The sequence below is a fragment of the Triticum dicoccoides genome, chromosome 6B (assembly GCF_002162155.2).
Source record: "Triticum dicoccoides isolate Atlit2015 ecotype Zavitan chromosome 6B, WEW_v2.0, whole genome shotgun sequence".
Taxonomy (NCBI): Eukaryota; Viridiplantae; Streptophyta; class Magnoliopsida; order Poales; family Poaceae; genus Triticum; species Triticum dicoccoides.
This window is the reverse complement of record NC_041391.1, coordinates 649,698,264-649,717,792: the sequence shown is the minus strand read 5'-3', so window position 1 is coordinate 649,717,792 and position 19,529 is coordinate 649,698,264. Positions and strand designations below refer to the sequence as shown.

Below are 19,529 nucleotides of genomic sequence, written 5' to 3'. Positions count from 1 at the left end.
AACCGTTCGACGCCATCACTGGCAAAATGTTCTTCCCCGGGAATGTCCCAAATATCCCTCATAGCCATACACAGTGCACAAGCCTTTCATTATCAATACCGCAGATGGAACACATACGTGAGATGGCTTGGTGGTGGAAAACTCTATTCAACTAAAACAAGATTGTACACCACGCGGAAAATCTTATTGTCTGAGGCACATTAGCATTCCAAATGACATTCCATAGTCTTCTATCACCATTTGCCCACTGCTGCATTGCCCAATATCCTCCTTTGCCTACTTGTTGCTTAATACAAGATTGTACACGCACTTCATAGAAAAAATATGACTCTTTTCATAGTGCCAAGCCATGACATCATTCTCCCGGGAGACAGAAAATGTGCAACTTCAAAATCTACCCAGCATCATGGGGATAAAACAAATGTCTGGTTAGATTTGCATCCCAACTTCTCATCCCGGACATAAATAAATCAAAAATTCATGAAAGTCTCGATTTTCTTTTTCTTTTTAGCAGAAACTTTGAGCTCAATGTTTCTAGGGAGTCAATTATCTCTCCAAGTATTGATACTTGTCATATACCCTCCGAATAATTGCATTTTTCAGCAGATCAAGGCCATGCATGATACCTTGCCAGGCCAAGGAGCCATTCTTCGGGAAAGCAAATATCAAGAAGATGACCACGAGTATAGTAAATAGCCATCAACACTTTAGCACAAAGAGGCTCGGGATTATCCAATAAATGCCAAGCCTGCTTGTCTAGAAGGGCCTTGTTAAACAACGTGAGATCCGGAAAAACCATCCCACCACCTCCCTATGATCTCGTTAATTTATCCCAGTCAAGCCAATGAGTAATCCTCCGCTCCTTGTCATCAGCCCATGAGAAAATCCTAATTGACTGGATAATTCCTCACACAACACAGCCGGAAATTTGAAAAAAAAAACCTTGCGCAAATAGGTAAAGTCTGAATGACTGAATTAATTATAATTTATTTTGCACCACTAGAAGCAAATTTCTCAATCTAGTCCGAAAGCCTCTTAAGAAATTTATGTGTACAAAATAAATTAAATTCAGTCATTCACAGAGACTACGAATGGCGTACTGCAGATTAATCGAGTAAGGATCAGACTTTACCAAATGTCCAAATCCCTTTATAGTCTTTGGAAAACACACGTTCGCGGTCCACGCATATTATCTACTTAACGCACCGAAAAAATACCTAAAGAATAAACAAAAATGTATTGTCTAATTCATATCTAGATGTTTTTTAAGGATGTCACATCTAAGCTTTCCCAAATATATAATGCAGCAACAAGAAAAAAAAAACTAGGACAAAAAAATAGACCACAAACAAAGTGAATATCAATTTAGATGTGACATAATTACGTCACATTTAGATGTGTCCTAGACAGATCCAAAATGTAATGCTAAGCCCCACACGCACATGATCGATCATGCCGGACCGGACTGTCGATCGTACCAGTGGCCGAGGACGACGAGGTCATCGCCGTCGGACTCGTCGGGGTCCTTGGGCTGGCCGAGGACGACGATATCATTGATTTCACGCGAAAATTCATGTGAATATTTTCTTTTTTCTTTTCCTTTTCCTTTCTATGCTTGCTTGTGTCACTTAGATATGCAATAACTAAGGTACATCTAGATGTGCCCTAGACAATTGCTAAAGCACATCTAGATGTGACATAAGTATTGCACATCTAAGTCCTATATCATTGATCTTATTAGCATATTGAATCAAAAACGGTGTACCACAGATTAATCCAGGTCATCAATCGTGTAGGGATCACACATACCAAATGTTCAAATCCCTTAATAAACTTTATTAGAAAACACACATCCGCGGTCCACGCACACTATCTACTTGACGAACCAAAAGATGGCTAAAAAATAAAGAACAAATGTAATGCTAAGTGGTGTTCAAAAAAAAATGTAATGCTAAGTGCCACGCGCACATGATCGATCGTGTCAGACCAGACGGTCGGTCGTATCAGTGGCCGAGGACGACCAGGTCATCGCCGTCGGACTCGTCGGGGTCCTTGGGCTGGTCGGGATCGCTGTAGTCGTCGTCGGCCGCGCTGCTCGGCACCTTCACGTTCAACAGGCCCTCCTCCTCCTGGTTCTCCGGGTCGCGCAACGCGCCCACACGGCACGGCATGGCGGCGCCCGAAGCGCACTTGGGCTTCTGGCCCTCGTCCGCCTGCGCATCCGCCGTGTGCAGGGCCAGCGTTAGGGCGCACGCCAGCGCTGCCACCACCAGGCATGTGCGCGCGGACGCCGCCATGGGTGAGCCTCGACGACGATGAGAATTATATTGCACTTCTTTTAGAGGAGACGCGAGAACTGTAGCCGTGCGTGCGATCGATCAAGAGGAAGGTTAAATCGGTGTGGATTTGCTTGCAGCTCTGCGCGTTCTGCGGATTGCATGGTGGAGCTTGAGCTAGCCGGCTCTTAGTCTTGAGGAGACACCGGTAGTCCGCAAATCACGAGGCCCTTCCTTTCCATTTCTTCTGGTGGTCACCCGGGTTCTTCTCAGGAAAGAATAAACGAGCGGTCCTGGGATCATGGCCTCCCCTCCATTGCATGCATTGATATCCAATCATGGCTCCCCCCACCTCCCTACTCTCAAATCCAAGCTTTGAATCTCCTTAGTAATTAGCTTCCAAGTTTCTAACCGCCGCAATCCAGCATCTATTTTTGTCTCACGTAATTGCGCGTGCGTTGCAATGGGGTATAGTTATTCAATTAGTGTAACAACAATCATGTCAAACATATCATTAGGACCGCGCAACAAATCTGATGTCAGATTTTTAACACATGGCCAATCAAATGTTTTTTATGGCAAAATTCCCTTCAACATCTTCACAAGTTAAGTTCTTTTGCCAGAAATTGCCATGCTTGCTTAAGGAAATTGCCATGCTCGTGACACGTAATTTGCCATCAAAAAAGTTTGATTTTCCATACTGAAAAATCCAAGGTTAGATTTTTAACATTTCTATATCTTTGTGATCCTCATGTACAACAAATAACATTATTGACATTTTTACCGTTCAACCACTCCTCTTCCACCTCGTTATCGTTGCCTCTTCAATCCAAGCCGGACATTGTCTCCAATGGCACATCCAACTCACGACACCTTCACCCTTTCACTCATACTTCGAATTTCAATCACGTAATCATGCGGTTGTGGCAACATAAGACAGATTCACATATGAGTCATTACATGACGGAAAGTGTCAAAGTTACTACACGGTTCAATGTTAAACAAAGGAACTGATATACAATATCAACATGAAAGAAAGATAGAGACACACACCAGTTCAACACGGAGGAAAGAGCTGACCAAGGCACATGCTTAGAAGATCCCCAAAAATAAAACTCGATCGGAAAAGTTGAAATGTAACCATGAAATTAAATTTCCCGTGAAATAGCCATGATAGTTGTGCTATAGTTGACCGGGAACCTTGTCGCTGCGCTATGGCTGCCTCCGTTAACTCCTCCAAAAATCCGTCTAAAGAGGTACAAAATCAATTCTAGATATCATCTCTCCCGCCTGAATAATTACAGCGATTGCCCACCATGGCAGCCTCTATAGCTGCTGGGAGAGGCCGCCCTGAAATTATTTCTCCCAGGATTTTGATCTTGGGAGTGACCCAAGTCAGCGATTGATAACTGCGCACATGAAAATACAGCTGGTTGCACAAAATGAAATGGGTCTTCACATTGAGCAATTTTAACATGCTCCCTCTTACACCCTCTCAATATTTCTTTACTTGACTTGGGTAAAATTACTCAGTGTGAGAGCCTCGTGAGTTAATTTGACTTGGGTAAAATTACTGTAGTGGGGAATGGTCTAAATCCCATAACTTTTGGTCAAGGTAGTGATACTAAAACACAGGAATTATGTCAAGAGTAATTCACCATATACTCGGCATCAAATTCTTGTGCAAAATATTCACAGGAGACAGTAGCTAATTATTGAACGAGTTCGTATGGCATCATCCCAACTCTTAACTCCATAATTTGGGACATATATCCAAACGACGTACTCGCCTTGTGTGGAATTGCTCGCCTTGTGTCACTGGTGTGCATTCTGAAGCATATGCCATTTATTGTTCTCAAATTCAGATTCAGAAGTAGTACGTACAAATAGGAGTAGAAGGGATGAAGAGCTAGTTTAAAGCAGAAGTAACTCACCTGTAACAAGATTTAAGATGGTACAGAGCAGGGCTATCATCAAACGACACAATAAACTACCAAAGAAATAGACACGCACCAAGCCTGATTCATGCTAGAGACCAAATCTCAACCGAGGAAAAACAATCAACTCGGGCCAAATCAGCGAACCAACATGTGGTTGAATGGTTAGAGGGACTGTGGTATCCCTAGCCCACAAGGGTTCAAGTCCTGGTGCTCGCATTTATTCCTGGATTTATTCCAGAATTTCCCGCGATGCGCATTCAGTGGGAGGAGACGTTCTCATCGACGTCGAGGTGCCTATGATGACTTCGTAACTTTCAAGATGATATATCGGCTCAGTCTTTCGAAGGTGCTCATAGGGATAGGCAGGAGCCCGGCGGTGATGCGCTGGGGGGCTAGGGTCTTTTCGGCCAAGCAAAGGACACGGACGCTGCTGCCTCGCCTAATTTCTCTTTTCTGCTAACCATGGGTTGTGGTGAGTCGCGGGAGGGGCACTGGGGAGGCCATGGCTGGAGCCGTGGTTGGATTCGAAGGAGAGCGAGAGAAAGAATGAACCAGCACCCCACGGTCTGTGTTCATGCCCAAGAAGGGAAAAAATACAGGAACCTTTCATGTGCATGGAACCGATCGAAACATAAGTTGATATTTTCACAGATGTGTATCATTTGCCTTAACATGGTAATGGCTGATGTTGTTTTTTGACACCGAAAACATAGTTCCCTTTCTGAAATTACATGACATGGAGATGCATCTCAAACTAAGGCGTAAGACCCTTCGAATGTAGTAAGCAAAGGTAAATTCCTGACATACAAAAAATATCCATTATCAACGCTTGGAATCAGCTCTCCATATGCTTGCCCATAGTACCATCCCATGTGTGTTTCCTTATGTCAGGCAAAAATGATATTAATCAAGTATGAGTTGTTTCTCATTATGGATTTGCTTTATCTCTATGTGACCATTTATATAATTATATTTTGTTAAAATCTGTTAATGAAGTAAGAGTAAGGAGATATCAGGATTGCAATCGAAGGAGGTTACAGTTTTCATAGTATTTCAGCAAAGACGAGCTTGATCCTGACAAATGATAGCCTCGCTTGCCACAATTAGTTTGGAAGTAAGAAGTGTTCCTTCTTTGCTAGCCTTGAGACAACTAAACATCTCTTCTTCCAATGCAAGTTTACACGTGTTACATGAACAGTCATTCAAATTGTGCTCAACTTGTATCTGATCGCACAATGTTACCAATATGTTTGTTCACTGGCTCGATGTCATTGACGGTGTTACGGCCTAGGGGTGCCTCACGCCACCGCAAACCGATCGGCCCAGCAGGCCGGCCCGAGACCCCCTAGTCACAATCCAGCATGTGAGCCACCTACAGAAGGATGCATCCTTACTTGATGCATAAGATATGCACTTTACTGGGGCTGCAAGCCTTGTAAATCGACTTGGTCTATCCCTACTCCTATTCATCCATATAAGGGGAGATAGGGGCCTCCGAAGTTGGCATGATACACAACCTCCAAGTCATCTTGCAGACATACCTCTCTCATACGAGACACCATAATAAAGATCAGACAAGGAGAATGTGGTGTATTACCTCACCATGAGGGACTGAACCTGGGTTAATCGTTCTTCGCGTGTGCACCCAATCTAATCCTCTATGTGTGCCACCCCATGATTAGAATCGACCTATATGCAACTCAGCGGACTGCCAAAATTGGGCAGTCAAACCTCACAATTTAGCGCATTCATAAGGTTGGGACCGTTAGAGTTAATTTGTTCATTGTGGTTGTATAGAAATGATATGGTTTTTAATGATAAAAAATTATCTCCACTACATGTATCTAGCAGTGTATGCATTGTTTATGTTCGTGATCTACTCTTTAGTGACAGACTAACAAAGATTTGCTGATGGCGGTGTAAACATGATTGGAGCAAGTGGCCAACGATGTTTTTACGCCACATGGGTAGCAACATGTTCTAGGTATACCCCCCCCCCCCCAAGGGAATAATTTTGGTCTTGTATGCCTTTGCATTTTGCTGGTGGAATACTTCATTTGTGTGTGTTGATGTGGGTTGTGTGCATCTTAATTATACAAAGGCCATGTGTGTGCTCATTATGATTGTATCCCCTTCATGCTATATTTATTTAGTAAATAAATAAGGTGATTTATCAAACAAAATCAAGGTCCTAGAGCACCAGTATTGTTCCACTGGCCCTATATCATTGTTGCTAGATCGTAATCCATGATATGCTCACAGTACACACAACACTTCATTTTCTCTCACCTATTTCACTGTCTGGATCTTCGATATGCGACCAATGCGCTGTATCGATTTGTTCTAGAGAAAGAGATGTCCTTCGCTGGCCACCACACTAGCACCAATGATGACGAGAAGAATATGTCTACCAATGCCCACCTTGGGCTCCTGAAAGCAAGTGGTCACCTCACATACCAGGGGATTTCTGGCCTACAATGCAGCCTGGGCAACACACACCTGACGAGGATTCCATCTCTAGTTTACCAACATGGTGATCATGCTTCATGTACATACCCGAGACGATGCAATCTTAAATCCTGATGCTTCCAAGTCCTAAGACGTGTATGGTTTGTGACAACATTGCAAAAGCGGTGTAAAACTTGTATATATTATGTATGCCAACCACCACTGAGCTCTACTCCTTGTTCAGATCACATGCGAAGAATGACTTATTTGTGAATAATGATCATGTTCCTTGTCTCTTTTCACATTTAAATAGTGGTAGATTTTTTCTCACCCTTTAACAGGAGTACTACATCCCATTAACTTTGATGTTATGTGATGCAACAACCATTCTACTTCTATGCATTCTAATCCCGTTGTAAGGGGTACATGGGTATCTACTGTCCGAAGATATCCCTGATAATTGTTTCAAGTTTATTTAGATTTGCCTTGATTTGAATTTCTCTAGATGGTCACCTCTAAGATAGCCTTTGCATTTCTCATTAGTTGCCTGACCAAATGGAATCCATCGAGGACAGAGGTAGAAAACACAGAGAGGAGCATATGTATTGATCAGGTTTAAGGGCAATAAATCGTTAGGTTAAGAAGAGTGGAAATACATGTGGAAAAGAACATTGTGTATAAAAGCTGATAATCTTAACTTCTACTCCTATACAAGTGATCTTTATCTTTTTTTTCTCACAAAAAGTGATATTTTTGTGAGTACTAGTACGGGGTAATACTAGTTCTGTGCGGGATCACCCGTGTCATAATTGTTTGTTGTATGTTCTAGAAAACATACGATCTTGTACATTTATTACTTTTATTTGGATTATGTTTTTTTTTACGGGAAGAATTACTTTATTAACTTAAATAACGGTTACATCATCAGCTAGGAATTTAACAAGGAAGCTAGGAGGTGCCTCGGCCCAAACAGAAGGGTCGTTCACACATCCCGATTTCGCTAATTCATGAGCTACTACATTGGACTCTCTGAAACAATGCTCAACTGTAACCTTTCCAAAATCACACAATATACTCCTGCAATCATCCAACACTCGCGCTGCCGTCATCGAATGGCCTTCATTGAGATTTAGTGCATACACCACTGTGCTATTGTCCATCCTTACCATCAGTTTAGTGCAGCCCAAACTTAGGGCCAGCTTCAATCCTTCAAAAAGTGCGGCTGCTTCGGCAGCAACAACATCAGCCACATGCTCAAGCCTAGCTGTAGAAGCATTAATGAAATGCCCTTTATGATCTCTGATAATTGCTCCACAAGCACCGGAGTTTGTTCCAACAGAAAAGGAAGCATCAACATTTAGAACTAGATGCCCAACTAGGACCAAAGGCCATTTGTTTATCTTTGCATTTGTCCGGACCTTTCCTGCAGCACACATGTAGTTTAGGGAGAGCGCCATGATCACACGTGCCGTTCTCTCTGGCGTTTGCACTCCCTTTCCTTTGACAAACTCTCTCCGTTACCACCACAAATACCTACATGTTATAGCTATTAATTCTGGTAGTTCGACCTCTCCCAAAAAAAGGTTTTTGATGAGCAGCATCGCAAAGTAGGAAAATCAATAACAGCCGCACCTAATCGATCCACCTCAGCAGCCAACCGGATCTCTGTGCTTATTGCAAGAGCATCCCAAACAGCCCTCGATCGAATACACTTGAACAGGACATGCGAAATGTCCTCTGCACCCGCTTGACAAATTGGGCATTGGGATACCTTTCCTATATGATGATTTGCAAGAACGCTAAAACATGGGATGGCATTGTGTAGGCACCGCCAGATGAAAATTTTGATCTTTGTTGGAACCTTCAAACTCCATAACTTGCGCCAGATTGGATGTGGCACTGAGGAGTAGCGCACAAGGCCCATATTGTCCTGGTTAAAGTTTTCTTCCCACTGTTTATAGTAAGCAGAGCGAACCGAGAACACCCCATTCTTCGTTAGATGCCATGCAACAAAATCTTCTATCTCCAAATGAAATATAGGGATTTGCAAGATACGTTCAGCGTCAATGTGCCAAAAAATTCTCTTGGATCAGCTGCTCATCCCACTCTCCAGTGATTGGGTCTAATAACTCACAAACCCGGGTTAGCACTTGATTGCCCCAAATTGTGATGATTTTATTGGATGCACTATTTGGTATCCAACAATCGTTCCATATGTTTATCTTTGTGCCATCTCCCACTCTCCAAATGCAGCCCTTTTTGAAAGTCTGGATACCTGCCCAAATACTTTGCCACACGCAAGAGGATCCCTTTTTAAGTTCACAGCTGAGAATGTTTCTTGTAGGATAATATCTTGCTCTAAGGACACGATTATTTGGATTATGATTAACAATACAGACTGATACGAAACATAATTATGATGGAATATGCTATTGCACATTTTCCTTTTTAGTAACATTCGAAGGCATTTCAAGTACGAATCCTGATAGAGTGTACGCTCTTGAAGATGCTGGAACACAATACACATGGTACATTATATATACTGGACGCGGTCCAAGCATGACCACTACTTCCGTCTAATAGATCCTCTGGATCGGTGCAGGCTACTGATTTCGGTGAACCTACCTTCTCCTCGTGCTGGCGAGCTCAAGCCAGAGGCCATCATGGTGTTGTGGCGCACGGTGATGGCGGAGAGTGGGCGAGGTGGTGGCGGCGGCGATGTGTGGGCAATGGCGGCGGCGGAGCTTCCCGTCACTGTCAGCGCAAGATCTAGATCGGGTCGGGTGTTTCGATGGGGAGCCTGGCAACGCGATGAGCCTCATACTGCATGCCGCCGGCCCCCACCTCTTTATGTAGTTGCGTGACAGGGGCCCATCAACCATATTGTGGTTGGGCGCCCCCGATCAGGGCGCGGATTAGGGGTCCGGTGGGCCGTTGGGTCCACACGGGAGAGATCAACCTAACATTCCCCCCCTTGATCTCAACTTTTAATTTTAACCTTATACTTTCTAGTTTATTTGTTTCATCACATATTAGTACATAGAGCATGTTTCATCGTCACAGCTTAATTGCCGATAGAATCATACAACTACAACATATGTTTTGTTTAGAAACAAATTCTGTTCCTTTTGGGCCTCTGATGATCCAAGAATCATATGCTTTCTCTTAAACCCATGTCGGCTAAGTGTTCCGTGAACACATTGGGTGGTAAGCCTTTCGTTAGCGGATCCGCAAGCATATCTTTTGTCCTTATATACTCGAGACTTATAGTTTGATCCTGGATTTTATCTTTCACAACATAATACCTTATTTCTATTGTTTTGGTAGCATTACTCAACTTGTTGTTGTGAGCGTAAAATACTGCGGGTTGGTTGTCACAGTACATCTTTAGTGGTTTGTGAATACAATCTACCACTTTTAAGTCGGATACAAATTTATTTAGCCATATCGCCTGCCCCGTGGCCTCGAAGCATGCTATAAATTCTGCATACACCGTGGATGATGCAACTATCGACAGCTTGGAGCTTTTCCATGAAATAGCTCCCCCAGCGAGGCTGAATACGTATCCTGACGTGGATTTTCTATCATCTCTGTCCCCCGCAAAATCTGCGTCTGAATAGTCTTTTATCTCTATGGAATCACTTCTCCTGTATATTAGCATGTATTCCTTCGTGCCTTGCGCATAACGCAATGCTTTCTTTACCATCTTCCAGTGCTATATGCCTGGATTCTCTTGATATCTACCGAGTACTCCGGTGATAAAAGCTAAGTCAGGGCGAGTGCACACTTGTGCATACTGTAAGCTGCCAACAGCCGAAGCATATGGTACTACTTTCATTTAATCGATCTCGTACTGGTTCTTGGGACATTGGAATTTCCCAAAACTATCGCCCTTGACTATAGAGCAGGTGTGGCTTTGCTCGCATGCATATTATACTTTTTAAGAACCTTTTCTAAATATGCTTTCTGCGATAGTCCTAAGACTCCATTGTTCCTATCTCGGTGAATTTCTATGCCCAAAACATATGATGCTTCACCAAGATCTGTTATGTCAAAATTTGAAGATAAGAACTTCTATGTTTCTTGTAATAGACTAACATCACTGCTAGCAAGCAGGATATCATCCACATACAAGATTAGGAAAATATATTTCCCATTTTTAAACTTTGCATAAATACATTTATCCTCAATATTTTCTTTAAATCCAAAACTTGTAATCATTTGATTAAACTTTAAATACCACTGTCTAGAGGCTTGCTTTAATCCATAAATGGATTTCTTCAGGCGGGATCCCATATTTTCCTTGCCTTCCATGATAAAACCTTTGGGTTGTTTCATGTATACATATTCCTTTAAATCTCCATTGAGAAATGTCGTCTTTACATCCATTTGATGTAACTCTAAATCAAAATGAGCAACTAATGCCATTATGATTCTGAAGGAATCTTTACATGAGACTAGAGAAAATGTCCCATTGTAATCTATCCCTTCTCTTTGTGCAAATCCTTTTACCATCAGTCGTGCTTTATACTTTTCTACATTCCCTTTAGAGTCATACTTAATTTTGTAGACCCATTTGCAGCCTACTGTTTTGGCTCCTTTAGGAATTTCCTCTAAGTCCCAAACATCTTTGGAACTCATTGATTTCATCTCGCGTTCCATTGCCTTCATCCACTTTGATGAATGAGATCTTCTCATGGCTTCTTCATATGAGGTGGGATCTTTTTTTGTATGACCTATTTCTATGTTATAAACTTTATAATCAGTAGAAATAGCTGATTTTTTGTGTCTTGTAGACCTTCTAAGGGCCTCAGTTTCTGGCACATTCTATGCCTCAACTTCTGGCACTTCTTCTAAAATTTTCTGCTACACCTCCCTTTCATGCTCAACAACGGGTTCAGTCGGCTCCTGACTGATAGGTTCCGGGTCTACCCCCATAGTTGTCATGGGTGGAGTTGCAACTGGTAGTGAGAAAAATGGCTCCTGAATCATCGGATTAGGTGCATGCACCCTCTTCTCCTCAAGATCAATTTTCCGAGCTACCAAGCTCCCCCTCATCATTTCGTCCTCTAAGAAGACTGCATGTCTTGTTTCTACAAACTTTGTATACCTGTCTGGGCAGTAGAAACGAAAACCCTTTGATATGTCTGGATAGCCAATGAAGTGGCAACTCACTGTTTTGGGATCTAACTTTGCAATGTTTGGATTAAACATCTTGGCCTCAGCAGGGCACCCCCACGTACACCCGTAAGTGTTGTAGGGAGGGCAGTCTTCCTGTCCATAGCTCGTATGGTGTGTTGGGCACCGACTTGCTTGGTACTCTGTTGAGAATGTGAATGGCAGTTTTAAGCGCCTCCATCCATAATCCCAATGGCAAGGTGGAGTAACTCATCATGATGCGCACCATATCCATAAGTGTACGGTTGCGCCTTTCAGCTACTCCATTTTGCTGAGGCTTGCCCGGCATTAATACTAGGCTACTATGCTAGTCTCCTGCAAGAACTTTGCAAAAGGTCTAGGGACTTGGCCATATGGAGTGTGCAGACCATAGTCTTGGGGAACATAGTAATTTCAAAAAAATTCCTACGCACACGCAAGATCATGGTGATGCATAGCAACGAGAGGGGAGAGTGTGTCCACATACCCTCGTAGACCGAAAGCGGAAGCGTTATGACAACGCAGTTGATGTAGTCATACGTCTTCACCATCCGACCGATCCAAGCACCAAACGTACGGCACCTCCGAGTTCAGCACACGTTCAGCTCGATGACGATCCCCGGACTCCGATCCAGCAGGGTGTCGGGGATGAGTTCCATCAACACGGCGGCATGGTGACGATGATGATGTTCTACCGACACAGGGCTTCGCCTAAGCACCGCAACGATATGACCGAGGTGCAATATGGTGGAGGGGGCCACCGCACACGGCTAAGGAACGATCACGAAGATCAACTTGTGTGTCTAGAGGTGCCCCCCTGCCCCCGTATATAAAGGAGGGAGGGGGAGGTGCGGCCGGCCCCCTAGGCGTGCGCCTGGAGGAGTCCTACTCCCACCGGGTGTAGGACTCCCCCCTCTTGCCTTGGTGGAGAAGGAAAGGGGGGAGGGGAAAGAGGAAAGGGGGGCGCCGCCCCCCTCCTTGTCCTATTCGGACTAGGGGGAGAGGGGGCGCGCAGCCTGCCCTGGCTGGCCCTCCTCTTCTCCCTCATGGCCCATCTAGGCCCATTAACCCCGGGGGGTTCCGGTAACCCCCCGGTACTCCGGAAAAATCCCGTTTTCTCCCGGAACGATTCCGTTTTCCAAATATAGGCTTCCAATATATCAATCTTTTTGTCTCGGCCATTTCGAGACTCCTCGTCATGTCCGTGATAACATCCGGGACTCCAAACAACCTTCGGTACATCAAAACATATAAACTCATAATGAAACTTTCATCGTAACTTTAAGCGTGCGGACCCTACGGGTTCGAGAACTATGTAGACATGACCTAGAACTGTTTCCAGTCAATAACCAATAGCGGAACCTAGATGCTCATATTGGCTCCTACATATTCTATGAAGATCTTTATCGGTCAAACCGCATAACAACATACGTTGTTCCCTTTGTCATCGGTATGTTACTTGCCTGAGGTTCGATCGTCGGTATCCAATACCTAGTTCAATCTCGTTACCGGCAACTCTCTTTACTCGTTACGTAATGCATCATTCCGTAACCAACTCATTGGCCACATTACTTGCAAGGCTTATAGTGATGTGCATTGCCGAGAGGGCCCAGAGATACCTCTCCGATAATCGCTGTGACAAAACCTAATCTCGAAATACGCCAACTCAACATCTATCTTTGGAGACACCTGTAGAGCTCCTTTATAATCACCCAGTTACGTTGTGACGTTTGGTAGCACACAAAGTGTTCCTCCGGTAAATGGGAGTTGCATAATCTCATAGTTGTAGGAACTTTGTATAAGTCATGAAGAAAGCAATAGCAACATACTAAACGATCAAGTGCTGGGCTAATGGAATGGGTCAAGTCAATCACATCATTCTCCTAATGATGTGATCTCTTTAATCAAATGACAACACATGTCTATGGTTAGGAAACATAACCATCTTTGATTAATGAGCTAGTCAAGTAGAGGCATACTAGTGACATTAAGTTTGTCTATGTATTCACACATGTATCATGTTTCCGGTTAATACAATTCTAGCATGAATAATAAACATTTATCATGATATGAGGAAATAAATAATAACTTTATTATTGCCTCTAGGGCATATTTCCTTCACATAGTACTCTCCCCCACGGTCGGACCTGACTATCTTTATTCTTTTATCATGCTGATATTCAACTTCAGCTTTGAATATTTTAAATTTATCCAACGCTTCAGATCTTTCTTTGACTGGATAAATATATCCATAGCGAGAGTAATCATCTGTGAATGTTATGAACGAGTCATATCCATCCACACTTTTCACCGGAAATGGTCCACAAATATCAGTGTGAATGATTTCTAGTGTGCATGTGCTATCGATTGGACCCTTTTTGATTTGTTTTATATACTTTCCTTTAATGCAATCTATGCATTGTTCTAATCTGAGAATTCTAATGGAGGAAGAATTTCACTTTTGACTAATCTTTCTATTCTCCCCTTGGAAATATGGCCCAAGCGACAGTGCCATAATTTCGATGAGTCGAATGTTCTCTTTCCTTTCTTTTGTTCTTTATTCGATGCGAAAACATGTTCTTTCACATTGCATACAGAATAAACTTTTTCACGAAGTGATAATAAATAAAGCTCACCGTGTAGTAATGCATCACCCACATAAGCATTATTTAACCATATGGCACATTTGCCATGTCCAAAATAACATTCATAATTATTTTTGTCCAAACAAGAAACACTAATTAAGTTTCTATGACATGATGGAACAAATAAAACATCTATAAGTAGAAGATTGAATCCATCAGCCAACTCCAAGGAGATGTCACCGACAACTTCAACTTCTGCTTCAACTCCGTTTTCCACTTCAATGCATCTTTCACTTCTTTGCATAGTCCGCCTCGAATTGAATCCTTGTAAAGAATTTGCAACATGAATAGTTGCTCCTGAGTCAATCGACCAAGTGGATTTTGAAAACTGTGTATACAAGGATTCATTTACAAATGAAACTATATTATTACCTCCTTTTGCCATGACTGACTTCAGCCAAGCAGCACCGTCTTTCTTGTAATGCCCTTTCTGTCTGTAGTGGAGACAAGTGTCTTTGTCCACTAAGAAAGGTTGTTGTTGACGCTGATGCTGATAGGGAGATTTTCCATGTGGCTTTGAGGGAGAACCTTTATTGTTTTGATTGTAATTCTTTTTCTTGTTCTCCTTCACATAGTTGAGTAAACCACCATGTGAGGCTTTGTGTCTGTCCTCTTCTTGGACACACATTTCTATTGTCTTTTCAATGTCCCATGATCCAGATGACATATTATAGTTTACAACAAAGGTTTCAAACTCCTTTGGTAGTGAAGTCATGACCAGGTGGACCAGGAGCTTTGGTTTGATCTCCAGATGCTCATCCATGGGCTGGAGCTTTGCTGCCATATTGCTTATCCTGAGGATGTGCTCTCTTATTCCATGAATACCACCTATGTAGTGTTTTGTCACCAGTTGCTTTAACACCTGGGTGGCATATATCTTTGAAGAGCCAGTGAACTGGCTCTTTATCTTTGTAAGCAACTCCCCGGCGGAAGTGCACTCTGCAATGTAGCCCACAATGGTGCTCTAAATTGTATTCTTTATAAATGTCATGTACTTTTTGTTTGCATTGACCCATTTTTGATTTGCTATGGAGTATGACATCTCCAAAGGAGAATAATATTTTTTCTTCTTCTCCCATGCATCATCTTTTGTCAGTGGCCTGTCTGACTGGCTCTGCAGCCTGCAGGTCTAACCGACTATGGTTCATCCACAACCCAGTCCAGGTCAGCACAGACAAATGTCAGGTCTACTTTCTTCCTCCACTCAGTGTAGTTATCACCTTTGAGTGTCGGAACATCTTTTAGCCAACTCATCAAGTGGAAGCCTCCTGAAATCAGAATTTAAGTGAAATCAGTATAATAATCATATGCATTAATCTAAGGTTGGTCAAATTAAACATACAATTGTCTATGCAATTAAATTTATATTACCGTTGGGCAAAATATTAGAAATAAATGCACCTTTAAATTCAATAATAAAACAGAATCATGTTATTAACAACGTTGGTTATAAAAAATAACATAATTATATTCATTTTAATAATCACTTTAACATGCTCTTAAAAACTTAATTCTATCTAATCTTTTATTTTCTTTGTAAAAGAGGACTAGTAATTATTTACGCAGCGGAAAAACGTGAATACAAATTCATGAACTTTTTACTCTTTACAAAAACTTTTCTTTGACCGAATAAAAAAGCATGAACTTTTTTAATTTCCTTTGTAAAAATTCGTGAACATTTCTTGTCCTGAATTTTTTTCTATTTTCATTTTCAGAAAAAATTTCTGTTAACTTTTCTATTTTCTGAACAAAAAATTTCGTTGGAAAAATTTGCATAGAAAAACTATTAAATCTGCCCAAAGCCTGGACAAAAAAACAAGGAAAAACAGTAGCACAGCCCAGTGCGCGGCTGCGGCCTTGGCCCAGCGCGCGGCTGCGGTCTCGGTCCGGCCTAGCGCGCGGCTGCGGCTGCGGCCTTCCTCTCTTTCGGCCCAGTGGCCCATTGGGGGGTTGCGTCGCTCGCTGGTTGCAGTCGGATCAAATCCGACGGCCGTCCGCGCAGATCGGGTGGGTAAAAGCGAGTGCAGCCGCGTGCTCCCGTAAACCTAGCCTCATTCCATTCACACGCCTCTCTCCCTTTGCCGCGCGCGACCGCGCCCGAGTGGCGGCGGGTTGGGGCCCGCCGGCCGCCGGCGACGGCGTTGCCACAGCGCCGCGCGAGTACCTTCCCATTCCTTTCCTTTGGCAGAGAGAGAGAGAGAGCGCCGCCTGCGCCTCCTCTGCTCCCTCTCGCCTCTCCCTCTGTCTCTCTTTGTGCTGCAGCTGGGTCGGGGCTCTGCCGGCCGCCGGCGACGGTGTGAAGCCACCGCGCCGCGCGAGCCGCGCATGAGCTTCTCCCTTTCCCCCTTTCTGTTTGTACTGTCTCCATCCACCACCTTCCTAGAGAGAAGAGAGAGGTAGCTGCCGCCCGACGGCAACCTAGATGGACGGAGCGGCTGCGCCCCTGCCGACCCCTTCGCCGGTCGCGCGTTCCCCTTGCCGTGAGCGCGCCAGCGTCGAATGGATCGGTGGTGGCGATCTTTGCCCCTGAAAAGGGAAGGTGTTCTTCTTCTCGATGCATCGGCTTGCTGATGCGCATCAAGATCGAGAGGAACGGTGCGGCCTTGCGGCGGCGCTAATTTTTCCGTTTCCGTGGAGGATTCGTTCTTTGCCCTGTCTAGGGTTCTTGGGGGAAGGGTTTTCTTTTTTTCTTTCTCTGTTTATACTTTGCACCGAAAAACATAGCCTAGCATGGCCTGATACCATTGATAGATCCTCTGGATCGGTGTAGGCTAGTGATTCTGGTGAACCTACCTTCTCCTGGTGCTGATGAGCTCGAGCCGGAGGCCATCGTGGTGCTGTGGCGCCTGGTGATGGCAGAGAGTGGGCGAGGTGGTGGCGGAGGCGATGTGTGGGCAGTGGCGATGGCGAAGCTTTCCGTCACTGTCAGCGCAAGACCTAGATCGGGTCGGGTGTTTCAATGGGGAGCCTGGCAACACGGTGAACCTCATACTACATGCCGCGGGCCCCCACCTTTTTATGTAGCGCAGCGTGATAGGGGCCCATCAACCATATTGCGGTTGGACGCCCCCGATCAGAACGCAGATCAGGGGTCCGGTGGGTCGTTGGACCCACACGAGAGAGATCAACCTAACACAGTCAACCTATCTGATCAGGGCTTTCGCCCGCTGCGCCCCACGCTTGCATACAAGACGAACCAGCGTAAACAAGACGAGGTCCTGACTTTTGCTGTAACAGATCATACTACACACACCACTTAGAGACCTGACTCTAAGCATCCGTTACTTAAATAATTTTGGTCTTGTGTGGCTTTGCATTTTGCTGATGGAATACTTTATTTGTGTGTGTTGATGTGGGTTATGTGCATCTTAATTATACGAAGATCAGGTGTGTGCTCATTATGATTGTATCCCCTTCACGCTACATTTTTTTTAGTAAATCAGTAAGGCGATTTAGCAAACAAAGTCAAGGACCTAGAGCACCAACATTGTTTTACTGGCTCTATATCATTGTTGCTAGATCGTAATCCATGATATGCTCAAAGTACACACAACACTTCACATTGTCTCACCTATTTCACTGTCTGGATCTTCGATATGCGACCAATGCGCCGTATCGATTTGTTCTAGAGAATGAGATGTCCTTCGGTGGCCACCACACTAGCACCAATGATGACGAGGAGAATATGTCTACCAATGCCCACCTCGGGCTCTTGGAAGACAGAGGCCAGCTCACACATCAGGGTTCTGGCCTACAACGCAGCCCGGTGATGCGCTGCTCTCAAGTATGCTAGTCCAATGGCCAACACACACTAGTAGAAAAAGGACCTAGTCCCGGTTCAATTTTGGCCCGGTACTAATGGTATCATTAGTCCCAGTTCGAATGGTTATGCATTAATGCCGGTTCGTGTTGAACCTTTAGTACCGGTTCGTGCCACGAACCGATACTAAAGGGGTGGTGGCAAGCTGGCGTCAAGCCGGGGCCCCATGAGCCCCTTTAGTCTCGGTTCGTGGCACAAACCGGTACTAAAGGGCTAACCTTTAGTACCGGTTTGTGCCACGAACCGTGACTAAAGGGGTCTGACCTATAGTCCCGGTTGGAGACACAAACTGGGACTAAAGGGTCCATTTTCAACACACACCCCCTGGATCGCCTTTTCAGTTTTGTAAAAAGCAAAAGAAAATGATAAAAACTTCAAAAATTAAAATCCTTCGAGATGTAGTTATGTTACTACATCTACTAGTTAGGAAAATTAAAAAACTTAAATTTGGACATGTTTTGCAAAAAAGTGTTATGAAAATGTAAAACAACCATATCTTTTGCATACGATGTCAAAAAAAATGCATAATATATCAAAAAAATCAGCACAAAAATCCGCATCGGATTTTGACTGCCTACTACCTGTTTGCAATTTTTTAGAATCCTCAAATTCTAAAAGAAAAAAAGATATGCTCCAATTTCAGTTTTTTTAATTTTCGTTAAATCTGGTCAAATTGTGGTCAAACTAATTATTCAAGAAATATTAGTGTTAACAAATAACTATTTTAGTTTTTTGACTTTTTGTCAAACTGTGGTCAAACTATGGTCAAACTGTGGTCAAACTACTTATTCAAGAAATATTTTGGTTACTAAATAATAATTATTTTTAAGAATAATAGTTTCAAACTAAAACGGTGAAACATGTGACTTCATGCTCAAGCTAAATTCCCGAGGGTTAATAGGATTGACAGCTTTCTATTGTCAGGTAAACAATACGTGCAGACTTGGAAACTAGGGGGAATATAACTCGAAAGTTAAGTGTGCTCAGGTTGGAGTAGTGAGAGGATGGATGACCGGGTGGAAAGTTAGACGATTTGGAATGATGAGGGGTGATTAGAGCGATGATGAGCTGTGATTAGAGACAAAATCGTCAAATAATTCAGAAATTTGAAAATCAGGAAAAAACAAATTTTTTTCGAAAAAAATAAAAAAATTCAAAAAAAATATATCCTTTAGTACCGGTTGGTGTGTTACCAACCGGTACTAAAGGTCCCCCAGACCACCGCGCGTGGCCCTTTGGAGCA

The 19,529-nt window shown here is 43.4% G+C and overlaps 1 protein-coding gene across 1 annotated transcript; it reads right to left on the bottom strand.

Annotated features, from left to right (window-relative positions):
* Positions 1-1,813: 1,813 nt before the first annotated feature.
* LOC119322043 lies at positions 1,814-2,422 on the bottom strand. Its single transcript, XM_037595549.1, has one exon. The coding sequence runs from the start codon at positions 2,295-2,297 to the stop codon at positions 2,004-2,006; it is 294 nt and encodes a 97-aa protein (XP_037451446.1). The 5' UTR covers positions 2,298-2,422; the 3' UTR covers positions 1,814-2,003.
* Between the last annotated feature and the right edge of the window lie 17,107 nt (positions 2,423-19,529).